The sequence below is a fragment of the Manis javanica genome, chromosome 3 (assembly GCF_040802235.1).
Source record: "Manis javanica isolate MJ-LG chromosome 3, MJ_LKY, whole genome shotgun sequence".
NCBI lineage: Eukaryota > Metazoa > Chordata > Mammalia > Pholidota > Manidae > Manis > Manis javanica.
The window spans coordinates 51,885,810-51,899,419 of NC_133158.1; the positions used below are offsets into that span (position 1 = coordinate 51,885,810).

At 44.6% G+C, this 13,610-nt stretch overlaps 1 protein-coding gene across 2 annotated transcripts in view; it reads right to left on the reverse strand.

The window, feature by feature from the left end:
* HUNK (hormonally up-regulated Neu-associated kinase) overlaps positions 1-13,610 on the reverse strand; it is a 105,376-nt gene that overhangs the window by 18,937 nt on the left and 72,829 nt on the right. For both annotated transcript variants that reach the window (XM_017662664.3, XM_037014810.2), the window contains exons 5-6: positions 8,575-8,702; positions 2,967-3,102 (exon numbers count right to left, since the gene is read on the reverse strand). In XM_017662664.3, the coding sequence (XP_017518153.3) occupies positions 2,967-3,102; positions 8,575-8,702 (264 nt within the window). The remainder of the gene's footprint in view (positions 1-2,966; positions 3,103-8,574; positions 8,703-13,610) is intronic.

Consider the following 13,610-nt stretch of genomic DNA (forward strand, 5'->3'; position numbering starts at 1 on the left):
TAGACCATTCTGCCCTAATTCTGTCCTGTCTTCCTAATGGCCTCCTTCCCCTCCCACCCATCCCCAGGGCTGAGCGGAGTGGTGAGAGACTGTCCGGGCCCCAGTGGGGAGCCGGGGGGGAAGCAGCCAAGGTGTGCTCTGTCAGACGGTCTGCTCTCAGAACAGTGAGGCAAGCCCAGCACACAGCACACAGCTACTGACTGACTGGCGTGAACATTTATATAAAAAGTCTACTTTTAAAGACATTTTCCTCTTGCCTTTTGGAGATCAACTTGGGAGGCCCAAATGACCTAACAGAAGGCTTTACAGAAGAGTGATATGAAACACAGGACCTTTAGAATCTCTTTCCCAAAAGTAAAACATTGACAACATCCAAAATAACTAGATCTGGGGCTAGGTGTGCTGGGAAGCCATAAAATACACATTATAAAGAAAATGTTTCTTTCCCTGGTCACATGTTCTTAGCCCGCTTATCTGTGTGCTGTTAAAACCAGAAAAATAATTACCAAAAGTGTATTTTTTCTTTTTTTGGCTTTAAACATTTTTCAAAATAAAGACTATAACTAACATGTGCCCTCCACCAACAGTTTAGATTCTGGTTTTGTCACTTAAAATCTGAACACTGATTTGCCTCTGGTATAAAATGAGTTACGGGCCTTGTATACACAGAAGACATGTAGCTGCTGTTTCCTTTAACGTACAAGATCTTGACCATTTTTACTGCCTTCCTAACCAGCTCATGTGCAGCCTTTATGCTTCTGACCAACCTAAATGCAAAAATTACTAATCTGACAAAACCAGAGTAGGATACTTGACTTGAAGATTTAATCTACAAAAGCCTGTCTACACCTGCGGAAAAGCTACAGCCGGAGACAGCCCAGCACGTGTCTTTGTGAATGAAGATGTGGGCCAGCAAGGAGGCGGAGGCTGTTTCTACTACCAGCTCCTCTTCCTTCCGCAGCTGCCACCTTGAGTGGCTTGATGATACCCATTTAGGCAGTGATTACATTAGCTTAGGGCCCCATCTGGCTGCCACCAACAGCCCCTCCCTTAACAGAAAGCATGCCTGTGTGCTATCCATATGAGCGCTGGCAATGAGGCATGGCCCCTCAGCCTTGCTTTCTGTCTCGCTGTTAGGGTAGTATTTCTGGTGTCTGTTTCAGATCCTGGCCTAAATCAAGCCAGTGTTGGAAACCAGCAGTCTATTTCCAGGTTCCCTTGGTAACCTAAGTAACCTAGACTTTGTGTAGATGACCTCCCATGAGTAATTCAAATGCTAGAATTCTAGATGGCAACTGAGTTGAAAACACCTCATCTTTGGCCACTGCAAGTGTAAACTTGGCCCAGTGGCGTGGATGCCGATCCCAGAATGTCCACCCACACCCCGCTAAGTTCTTCTAGAACTTCCTCCCCAAGACAGAGCTCTGTCTGTTCCATCTCATTTGGAAAACGCAGCAGTGCAGCTTCCGTAAGGCATGTAGATGATTCCAGACTCCTGGGCATTTTGAAAATACAATCACAGAGAATGCCTCTTTCCCTGCCATCAGTCCCCATTCTCAGTGGTTTTCTTGTCCTCGGCTGAGCTTCAGACTTAGAGTGTGCAGGCCACTCTAGGTCCTGAGGAAGAAGTGGGTCCTAGTCCTGGAAGGCATTTTACCCATGTGGTCTTCAAGTTTGCTCTAAAGTCACCAAGGTGAGGGTCCTCATGCCCTCCCTCCAGTCAACAATATGTCAAATGAGTAGGAAAGAAGTATAGGGAGATGTTCTCCTAGCTTGGTTTCAAATCTGTAGTCAGCAGCCCAGCATGCAGATGTGTGGGTCATCGAGAGCAGCCCCCGTGATTCTGTGCCATGGAGTCCTGCCTGGAGGCCTTCCTTAAAGCCTTGTCCTTGTGGAAAGCGCTACAGTGAAGCCCTCACAGAATCCACAGGGATGCATGGCTGGCCGGAAGCAAGCGACTTCTTCTCTTGCCTCTTCTTCCTGCCCCTGACACTTCCGGTGGTGTGAAAAACACCAGAGCAAAGATGCAGCAGAAGAGGAGCCCAAGGGGGGGTTTCTAGGCAAAGAGGGGGAAATTCCACCACCTCCTGCCTGATGCTGGCAGGAGAGCTCAGGAGTGGATCTCATGTATGTTTGCTCATGCACACACACTCACACACACACTTACAGACATGTACACAACAGACACACACTCATGCTCACATACACACAGACACACCATTAATATATACACACACAAATACACTCACAGACATACACACGGCACACACACACTCACATACATATAACATACACTCAGACATATACACAACAGACACAGACACATAACATACATACACTCATAGACATACATGACAAACATGCTCACAGACACATAACACATTAACATATACACACATAGACATATACATGACAGACATGCTCATACACACATATACAACACACTCACATACACGTAACACATACCTACACACACTCATATAAACACACATACACGCTCACAGGCATATAACACACACTCATAGACATATACACAACAGATACACATGCTCACATAGACATATAACATATACATACACACACACACACCCTCTCTCTCTCTCTCTCTCAGGACATAGCTAGTGTAAAGGGTACCTGTGTGTGAATTAGAAAGAGGCACGACTCTGGGAAGATGCAGGCCTTCAGGAGTGGGTTTAACAAGGGGAGTGTGGTCTCCACCAGCCCCCTCAGCTGGCACCCCCTGCAGGGTGCCCTCTGCATAACCACATGGGTCGGTCCAGTCTCCACTTTCTCCTGCGCACTGAGGTGGGCCTACCTGTGCGTGTGTGGGTATGGAGGACGGAGGGCAGCCAAAAGAAGACACAACTTTTCCTTGAATCATGTACAGCTTCCCATCCAGAATTCTTCAGGGCTAGTAGGCAGGCCCCACAGGGCCCATGAAGGGGCCCCTGCATGCACTTGATTACCTGTTGGGATGGGTGACGGTGCATGGCACTTTGCCAGTGTAATTCTCATTAAGCCAGCGATTCGCCAGTGCTTGCTGAATATTGGGCCTCTTCACAGGGTCTGGCTCCAGGAGAGAGCGCAGGAAGTTGACGGCTCCTGTGAAGACATTGGGCAAACACACCCTTATTACAAGCTGAACACAGATGCCACTGACACTCGGGGCAGGTGGCCTGCCACCTCTCCTCAGCCACTGCCAACCTAGATCTACTTTCTGGACCCCTGGGTGCCACAAGTCCAAGGGGTCTAAGATATCTGTCCAAGGGATGCAACGGGTACATGGTAAAGCAAGAACCAATTCAGGTCTCCCCATGCACTTGCCAGAACAACCTGTGGTCTTTTCTTGTGGTCCACCTGTGAAGGTGAGTGAAGGGGTTCTACTACAGGCTTGAATGGATGAGAGAAAGTGAAGAGAAAATACTTTCTCAACCACTCAGAAAGGAACCAGAGGGTAAAGGCATCCTGACTTAGACCCTCTAACTCGGAGAAAAAAACATTAGTGAGAATGTCTGGTATCTTAGTCTAGGTGATGATTACACAGGTCAAAATGCATCTAGCTGTATACTAAGATGTGTACATTTTACTGTATACCCCTCAATTAAAAAGAAAAGTAAAAGTAAATTCAGACCAACTGTAGACATGTTTGGGAGAGTCTACTACTCCCAGAGGAGACCAGGGATGGTAGAAATCTACTGATATCTCTGAGGGAACAAGGATCCAGATCAATAGAAAATAAGAGGGACAATACCAGCAGAGGTCAGGCACAAGTGTTCAGTGGGTACAGCATGGCTTCCGGGTGTGAGAAAAAAAAAAGAAAGAGAGAAAGAAATCAGACCCTCTAACTTGGCCTTCACCATGTGGCACCCAGGGTGTCTCAAGCAGCCAGAGAGGTCCTGCTTTCTTTCTGGTCCTTTCTTTTAAAGCCATTCTCCATGGCCACTCACAGACTCAGGGACTGTGATATTTTCTTATTCTATATCCTGTTTTAATAGAGCATCATCATACTGTCTTTGCAATATACAAAATATTTTGGTGTGTAGGTTTGTACACAATATCCAGTTTCCATAATACCAAGTTTCCAAATCCTTCTCTCCAAAGTTATTTTTTCAGTTTTCTAAAATAACCTTTCAAGAAAAAAAACAAAAAAACAAATCTCTCACTTTCTCATAGGCTTCAGTTGTCACTTTAACACTGTTCTTTACAAAATGATGGGTGTCATTTCTGTCAACCCATTTTTTGCGGGGTAAAAAATGAAGCTATCAAAAGAGGGGCTGATGGTGATGCCAGAATCAACCCAAAAGAAAAATCTTCTGCTTGGTCAGGCCCCCAGGTCACCCCTCTAGGTGGGTGTCTGTACAATTGATGAGATCACCAGAAGGTCATTTCCCTTTAAGAGTGTAGTGGGTAAAAATACACATGTAGATGCCAGAGCAGTCATGAGGTACATTTCATACTCTAAGTTTTATAGCCAGGTCTCCCAGTAAAACATTCCTAAAATATTCCTCCATGATCTGAAAAGCAAACAGATCATCAAAAAGAGGTGCCTCTTTTTGGAAACTCTATCTCCCTTCTCTTGACTTCCCTACATTCTAAGAGTCATCTGGATGCTTACTCCAGGGCATCTATTGATCAAAGAAAGATGTGGACTTAAAGAATTGAAACATGGAGCTGTGAGTTAATGATGTTTCTGAGGCGCCCCTGTCACTTACCCTCAAAGGATATGAACAAGCCAGGCTACTGCCAGGCATTTTCAGATATGACTAACCAGAAGAGCTAACAACAGTCTGGATGCGTGTTTTTGTTCTATTTTCAGAACTCTGCATCTTCATAAATTGCTGATGAGCACAAGTAATTTTAGTTAGAATCTCTACTGACATATTTTATTTCTTTGAACATCAAGAACATTGCATTACTATCCAAAAAGGACTTTGAAAACACCCTTAGAGCTCTTCAAAGTTTGTGTTAGAGTCTTGAGCATCCCTATATCTCATGAACAAAGTGGCTTAAAGTATTTTCACTGTCCCAGAAAGCATGGTGTGCATGGTCACCCTTCTAAGCTAGCAACTGGGATCTCCATTCAAGCCTAAGGGCAGAGATGACCCACATGGGGTGCTCCCTCTCCATGCTCCATATCACACACAGTACACATGCCTCTGGTGCAAAACCTAGTTTCCTCCGTGAAGCACTAGCTTTGCAAAGTCTGGACTGGCTTGTGCAAATATCAGGACACTGAGCTTAGGGACAGGACCAGAGGACACAGCCAGAGCCATGGGACTTTTTGCATTAGTATAGCCTACTGGATACAAGTGAGGTCCTATCCCCACATGAGGCCCGTTCCCTCATCACCTCCTAGGCAAAAGCACCGAGAGTTACCTAACAGTCGAACCTCCTCAGAGATCTTTATTGACACTGGTTCACCCCCAACAAATGCCAACATTTAACCTTCAGCTTCACTTCAGCAACTTCACGGTGCAAAAACCTCCTGATATGAAGTGACTGTTTGAAATGTATTGTAAGTGCTATCACTGAGGTGTAGAGATGGAAAGGTAAGCTGTCTGAAAAATGTGTAGAAGTCATGAAAGGCATTTGCAACTCTCTGATATGCAAGTGCCAACAAGCAGAAAGAGACAGTCTAGAAGTGAGAATTGAAAAGGTCCCAAAAACTTAGTTTCAAACTACATAGTAGAGACGAGTGGAAATTCTTCAAATGCATGCACAATGGACTCACAAGGGCAATAACATTGTTTTTTTTCCAACTCAAATTGACAAAAATTCTTCCAATTTAATCTAAAAAAAGAGTAGTATTATACAATAGACAGAGATCATTACAAATATGAGTGACAGAATCATTAAATGAATACAGATGAGTTAGTGAGACACTTAATGACATTGGCATATTTTCAATTTGGACATTTCAGTTTTGACATTACTCAAAACATAAGGACAACAGATAATACCCCCAAATCTGGGTGAGGGGGAGCATCTTATACTAAACAAAATAAGGAAAGGGAGAGAAGCAGCCCAGCATAGTAGGAAAATACAGGTTTGGGGTCAAGCAAATATGAATTCAAAAACAGGAAAGCTCATCATCTGAGGGTCAGTTCCATTATTGATAAATTAGGAATAATAGTTCTTACCTTAGACGGTTGTTATGGGAACAAAGGATAACATGAAAAGCACTTATACATGGCCACTCGATAAATGGCATCTACTCTTGTTACTGTTAAGCTAATATTTGGGGATATAAACAAGAAGGTACCATCCAGTATCACGGTTGATGGTGGGCCAGGCTGGCTGGAAGGGAGAAGTGGTCAAGTTGGTGAGGTGCATATTGGAGAAACAGGGGCCTGTCAGAGGGCAATGACTGGTCCCCAAAACTGAAGTCGTTCACTCAGTAAACACAAAATGATGACCTGGGCCTCCTCAATGGCAGGCCTACAGCTCCAGGCCCCATCACCCCAGAGCAGTCAAGTGAATCCACAGGTTGCCTTGCCAGGCCACATACTTTAACACAGAGTCAGCAACCTAGATTCCCTGAGCATTTATTATGCGCAAATGCTATGCTTGCTACCTGGCACCAAGGGTTAAAGCCTTATTTGAGGAAAAATATGTATGTATCTAATAGTTAAAAAAAAAAAGTAGCAAGGAGACGGACCCTAGATTTCTTAACTGGAAAAGCAGATAGAGAATTGCAATTCATGCTTGTTCATGTTTGACGAGTCAGGACAACAAAGTCCTGTAGGAATGTGAGGATCTTAACAAGCACACACAGAGCCAAAGGCCAAAGTCAGAGCTGCCTGCTCAGAGCAGGAGCTGCGCAGGGTTGGGCGCCGACTCCAGGGATGCTGAGTTGCAGAGGACATTTCTAATGTATCTGCTTAGAAATTTCCTTTTGACTATTTTTTAACATCTTCAGAAGTGTAACTTTCACTTATTGAGGGGCAAATTTAATCTTCACAATCAGAAAAGACTTCCAGCTCAGCCTACTAAGGCTGTATAATATTACTAGGTTTAAAACAGGTTGGTTCTAAAGCAATGAGACTGATTTCTGGTGGTGTTGATCTACCACCCACGCCCTGCTACCCAAACCAATCCAGGGACAATGTAAGCTGAACTGCCTGCTCCTCCCCCAACAGCCTGTGACTCAATAGATATATCTGGCTTTCTGCCATCTAGACACACAGTAGGATTGCTTCCCCACCCCCTTAGGTTGGTTGAACCCATGTGACATGTTTTAGAAAGTTAGGAACAAGGAGTGGAATGTTGATGAGACACTTAATTGCCGATGAGAAATCACCCATAGTTCTATTTCCCTCTGCATGGACCGGATATGTTTGAAGTGGTGGCTCCTCCATCAGTCTGGGACCCTGACTGACTAGCATGGACAGAACCCTTCGAAACCTTGATCCAACTCTCAATAGATATGTGGCATGAATAAGAAATTAATTTTTGTTACCATAAGCCTCTGAGATTTGGGGGCTGTTTATTACTGTAGCAAAACCTGGCCTATCCTGACTAATACAATGAGAAGCAGTATTCCAGCTCCTCAGAGTCTTGGCTGGGATTCAAAGGGAGCACTGTCTGCCTTTTCTAGGCATGAGGGTACAAGAGACTTCCATGCTCCCTAGCAAAGGTGGACATATGAATCAAATTAGGTAATTACATGCAAGAATGTATGCATTTCAGTTTGGATTCCACTTGGCAAGCATAAATCTAGGGTCAGTTTCATGGATGGCTTTATAAACACAAAAGAAAAAACATATAACAGTAGTAAAATTAAAATGCTATGTTTTAATCGTAAGTAGAAATTAAGTAATTACTTTTTGTGTATGTATGGTCACATGCCTTATCTCAGTGAAGCTGAGTTTATTTTAAAGAGCCAATTAAATAATCAAGACCAAGCTGAAGCCAGGAACTTGAAGTGAATTGGGATCCAAACAAAACAACAAATTGTACTAGTTTACTGGCTCTGAAACCAAACCTTAAAATGAACTGTTCACTGAAATGTGAACCAGCTAAAGTTTGAACGGACTTTCCAGACACACCTGATGATTCAGTCTAACCAAGTAATTGAACCTTTATGTTTTTAAAAGCTTTTGAACAGGTTCAAAAATACAAATAGCAAAACAAATCAGAGACCAAACTGGGAAGAAACTAGTATTTCCTTACAGAAAATTGACTAAGGAAGACACAATAGAAATGTAATTATAAACGTTCTTTTCGAAGTCAACATCGTAATATGGTGAGTTTTAAAACAATCAAAACTACTATTTTTCCACTAAAGAACAGATCCTTTTCATACGTGGGTTCTGTGCAGGAGGAGGGAGGAGAAAGGAGGAAGTCAGGAGTTCAGTATTATAATGGAAAAGGAAAGGATCAAGATGAGATGAGGGGAGTGGCTACCTAGGGATGGGAAACCCGACCACTCTGAAGTATTAGATTTAATACAAGAAGAGACCTGACATGGGGAGTCCTAACACCACTGCAGCAAAACAAACACTGCTTTACAGATGAAGCAAGTCTGGTGGGAGCCCAAGTCCTGAACCGAGTCCAGAGAGGCAGGTGTGTTACCTGTGGAGAGCTGGGTGGGGAGAGGGTTCATTTCCTTGTCCACCATCTTCTGGTACAAAGCCCTCAGGCTAAAAGGCTCCACTGTGAAAGGCAGGGTTCCAGTCAACATGGCATACATGTTCACACCTCTGAAAAGAGAGACACAAAACATGAGACCAGAATAAGGCCCCCAGAGGGCAAGACAAAGGGCGCCCAGGCTTGTGATGCTTCAATCCTGTCACCTTTGGGCTCACCTCAAGAGGCCTTCTCTCTGGAACCCTCAGCACCCCACTGAAGTGGCAGAAGTGAAAGGCATGGCTTAAAGCACACTTGTGAAGGCTGGGACAAGGGACTATGGGGAGAAGAGGAATCTAAAGAGCGTCAGGAGCTGCCCATCTAAGGAGGGGCAACTATGCTTCTTCTGGAAACAAGTCCATACCAAATTATGTGAAAAATTTCAGACGGAAGTTAGAAGCCTCGAATAAAAGTAGTCTTGCCATTATGTGGTTTTCCAGGTATGGTTTACAAGGTGGAGACTGGAGGAGGCCAGACCTAAAAAGACAGACCAAGACCCTGCATGGGAGGGCAAGTCACAGCCTAACCAGCATGCTCTGGGGGCCGCTCAGCCCTTCAAAGCAAAAATCTCCTACACCAAACTGGCACTGTCCTTCCCTTGAACTGTTTTGTCCTGTAACTAGAGAAAACCCTTGGGGGGAGATGTTGCCTTCCCCCTCTCATTTTCTTCGTTATTGTTTATTGTGAGATTCTGCCACCCAGCCTTGACCCAATTTATCAGATGTGCTCGAGATACTTTCTGAAAGGGCTTACCTACTTACATCCAAAGCCAATTGAGAGAACAGCAACATCTTCTTGGAGGATTTTTATTTTCCTGATGTGCAAACCTAACAGCATTTTGATGAGATTTCCTGATGGGAATGAAATGCCTGCCTGCCAAGAAGTCTCAAGTGTTCAAAAGCACCCAAGGGAATATGTTTTTAAACAGGCAATAGGATTTCCAGTCAAAACAAATCCAGGGAGACTGATTGAAATTAAGACCCATGAGGCCCAATTCCCCTGAGCTGCCTCTGAATTACAGTGCTCCAGATCATGACAGGTACAGAGCCCACCAGCTCCAGCTAGAAATCATTCTCAAAACTGCAGACATGTTAAGACTCTGTTCCTGCTCTGTAACTCACAGTCGAGTTAGGGAGACTAGGTAAGCATTCAGCCCACAAATCCTTGTTGGCTGGCTCTCTGCCCCGAGCATGGTGCTGGGCAGGGTTGCAGTGACCCAGACAAGGACCTGCCATCTTGACCATTCTGGCCAGGACCAGAATGACGGTCAACAGGTTAACAAATGAACAAGCACAATTCTTTGAAGTGGTGATGAGGGCAGAGGGGATAAGAAAATGCCTACCTGTGTTGCTTTGGACCACAGTGGAGTTCAATTAAGGGAGAAAGAGGTCTATCATAAGTACTGGGAGACAGGAGGCCTCTCCGGTGGTGAGTACTTGTGTGTGAGCTTATGTTTTTGGCTGGTTGTGAGGCTGGGGAACAGAAACCCCACCGAGTAAGAAATGCAGACAAGAATGAACCAGGCATACATGGAGCTGTTCAGAGCAGCATTTCTCCAAGTGCGGTTAGTGGAACACGTTCCCAAGGACAAGAATAGATGTTGGCTGAATAAAAGTTCTAGGGCCAAATAATGTGGGGAGTAGCCATCTGGTATTAAATGGATGAAAGGGGTCCCAAATGAGAATCAGGAGAAGGGCAGGAAATCCACACACTGGCAGCAGTGGAAGAAGAAAGGTTGACGGGCAACAGAGATGTTCAGAGGGGGTGTGCCAGGTACCAAGTTGGAAAGCCGGACCACCGGTGGTAACAGTGAGAGAACTGAGGAAGCTGGGCAGGAGAGCCAGTCTGGGGTGGAGGGAAGGAACAGGAGCTCGCAACACGTCTGAGACTCACAGGCCCCCTTTTGGAGAGGGCTGAGATAGAGCTAACCATCCCCGCTTGAGGACCCTCGGAGACTGTAAGAGAGAATGCTAAGAAGGTCCCCAAATTGTCAAATTGTTGCATTCGAAAGGGTCTTGGACATGTGGCTTTTATGGACGGGAATCCCCTCGAACACCCCACAGAGTTGTTGGGGACCCCTTAGCAGTCTTCAGGACAAGCTGTCTCCCACATTCCTAATGTTGCTCATTCCATTCAGGCAACCCTGTGCACAAGGAAAGGTCCCCAGTACTAAGCCAGCCTCCACCTTCTACACAACAGTGTGGGACACAACCAGTGACTGTTCCTGCTCACCTGTGCCCAAAATCTCAGTCTGACTTCACACTCAAAGCTGAAGAGCCAGGTACTTACACAGTATTATTTTTTGCCACAGGTAAGTGTTTTATAATCCCCAACCTGTATGACGTTCTGAAACTGAGGTACATGGACGCACATTCAGGGGTCCAGCAGCTCTCCTTTTGATCTTCTTCTGGTGATCAATTAAAATCTTCTACAAAGCCTGGCCAGGGACATCAGCCATCACCATGTAACCAAGTGTACCCTTTGTGGCACATACTCAATTTCAGTGCCTACTTTTGCATTTGTCTTTACCAACATACAAATTCTGCCGAAGTACATCACTTCTATTGTCACAGGCTAATGAGAAAGGAGCAGAGGTGGACTTAATGTGTCAACGATGTTTCCATCTGTGGCAGAGAGTGTCCTGACGATCTGAATGGTGCAGGGGTTCCCAGAGTGGTCCTCAGACCAGCAGCTGCAGGTAGGAACTCACTGGAAATTCACATTCTTGGGCCCCACCCAGACCTACTGAATCAGGCACTGTGGGAGTGGGACCCACAAGGGTTTTCACAAGCCCATCAGGTGCTCTGGATGCTCGCTCAAGTTTGAAAGCCCCTGTAGGACTGAAAAGTGGTGGGTGAGCTGATGATCACAAAAGGGCTGAGCAGCTAGAAAGCCTGTGCCCAGCAGTAAGAACTACACTCTGACTGCACATCACTTCGCCTCTCACAAACCACAGCCATGCATGTAACTGAGGTTGCCAATTTGAATATGTGGGGTTTTTTCTAGTCTTGGTTATATTTAACTTATAAGTTAGCCTTCGTTTTTTACTTGTACAGGGCCACAAATAAAAGGTGTTCAATTTTACATTTATGCACATTAAGTAAAATTTCAATAAAAATAACTTAAGTCAACACGAGGGGTTACCAAGAAGGTTCTTCCTTTGCAAGAAGGCTGCCCTATGACCTTTGATATTTCCCTTTACCTTTAGGGGACACAGGGCTTCCAGTCACAGGTGGGATGCATAAAACACGGCAGAATGCTTCAGGAGGGAAGACATTATGGTAATGAGAGAAGAATCCAGCGGAACAAGTTTGCTGAATGTAATATGTGGCCAGAGGACTGACTCCAAAACTTTCATGAAAGTTTCTTTCTTCAAGGAGTCTTTGAGACATCAAACTGCTCATCTCCTTGTCACGAACTGGCTTGGTGACAGAAGTCTCCAGTTACTGCCTTTTCCATTATCTGGCTGGGATGGACTGCAGATAAAGGGTACAGATGCTTATCTTAAAGCTGGTGCCGGCAAACCAGCAGAGAGTGGTCCCAGCAAGAAAAGCAAGCAGGTTTTATAATGAAGTATTTTACCAAACCTCCACAATTTCATTTCTCTTCAGGAAGTTTATCAAGAAAAACATTCATACATCCTTACCGAGGATCCAGCTCTCTTATCCAGAGTCTCTCATCTGTGAAATGTGGACAGTAACAGTACCTCCCTCTCCAGCTGCAGGAGGGTCAAACAAACTAAGCCACAGAAAGTGCTGGGTGCTGTGCCTGGCATCAATTCAGTTCCTGATAAACGCAATCTACCGTTTCATCACAAAACACTTTAAAACGACAGACAAAGCTACAATTACGTTTGTATCTCACTGCCAAATAATAACGGAAACTTACATTAACAATCATTCAGTCCTAGGAGAGTTTACATGGGAAACCAGATAGAGCATTGTAATTCCTCTCCCCCAGAGTTTTCTTACATGTTTAATATCAGATCAAGAGAAATCTAGTCCCTTTGCCATTTCAGAAGTATGTGAGAATACCACAGGGAAAAAAGTGGAATGCAGTGTATAAACCTCTGTAATCTCACAGAATTAGTACGAGTTTCAAAACATGTTCAGAATTTCCTGATGTGTCTTTTGAAATATGGCCCTGGGGCTTTCTAGTATCTCCATGGCAGGCATGGGGCTCCCAAGAATCACAGATAGTTTTAAAGAAACAAGTGAGAGACAGGATGAATGCGCATGATTTGGGTTTTTCACAGCAGGAAGAAAGACAGACAAGTCATGATCGGGTAGAGGAAAACCCAAAGGTGGACACGGTGGAATATTCTGTATCAAAAGAGAGGAAAAAAAATGACACCAAAGGGCAGCTGGAAGAGGAGAGGATGGGGCCCGACAAAGTACCCCATAAATGGGGTATCTTTGGGATTAAGTCTGGAGCCAACTGGTGGTCCTGATATTTAGTCTAGTAACAAAACATTCCCTGGAGGAAAAGCTAGACTCTCGCCTGCCATCCAAAACAAGGAAGACAGCAAGTCACGCCTCCAGTTAATTAACAAGAATGCAGGGGACAAAGGAATTGACAGAGCAATGCTGGCAGGTAGAGGATCTGATACCTCCTTCTCACTGGGCCACTAGGTGGGATCCTCAGAAACTGCCCAGTTTATACCAGCTGCACTGAGGGAGACATTAGAGGACGCACATGGCTTCTATGTGAGTCTTCAAGAAAGAAACTGCCACTGAAAAATGAAAAATAACTCTCCACCTAAATGAAATATCCTTCCATCTTTCAGTATCAGTGTTCAATACTACTTCCAATTTAAGGTCTTGAAAGTAGGGGGGAACAGATCCATCCATTTGGAAAATCTCAACCTTCACAACCACTCCATGAAATGGTCTGTGTCCCTGCAAGAAATTATCTTCTTGTGGATTTTAAGCCTTTTTTTCCTTTTCCTTTCTTCCTTCCCTTCTTCTATTTTAAATGCACAT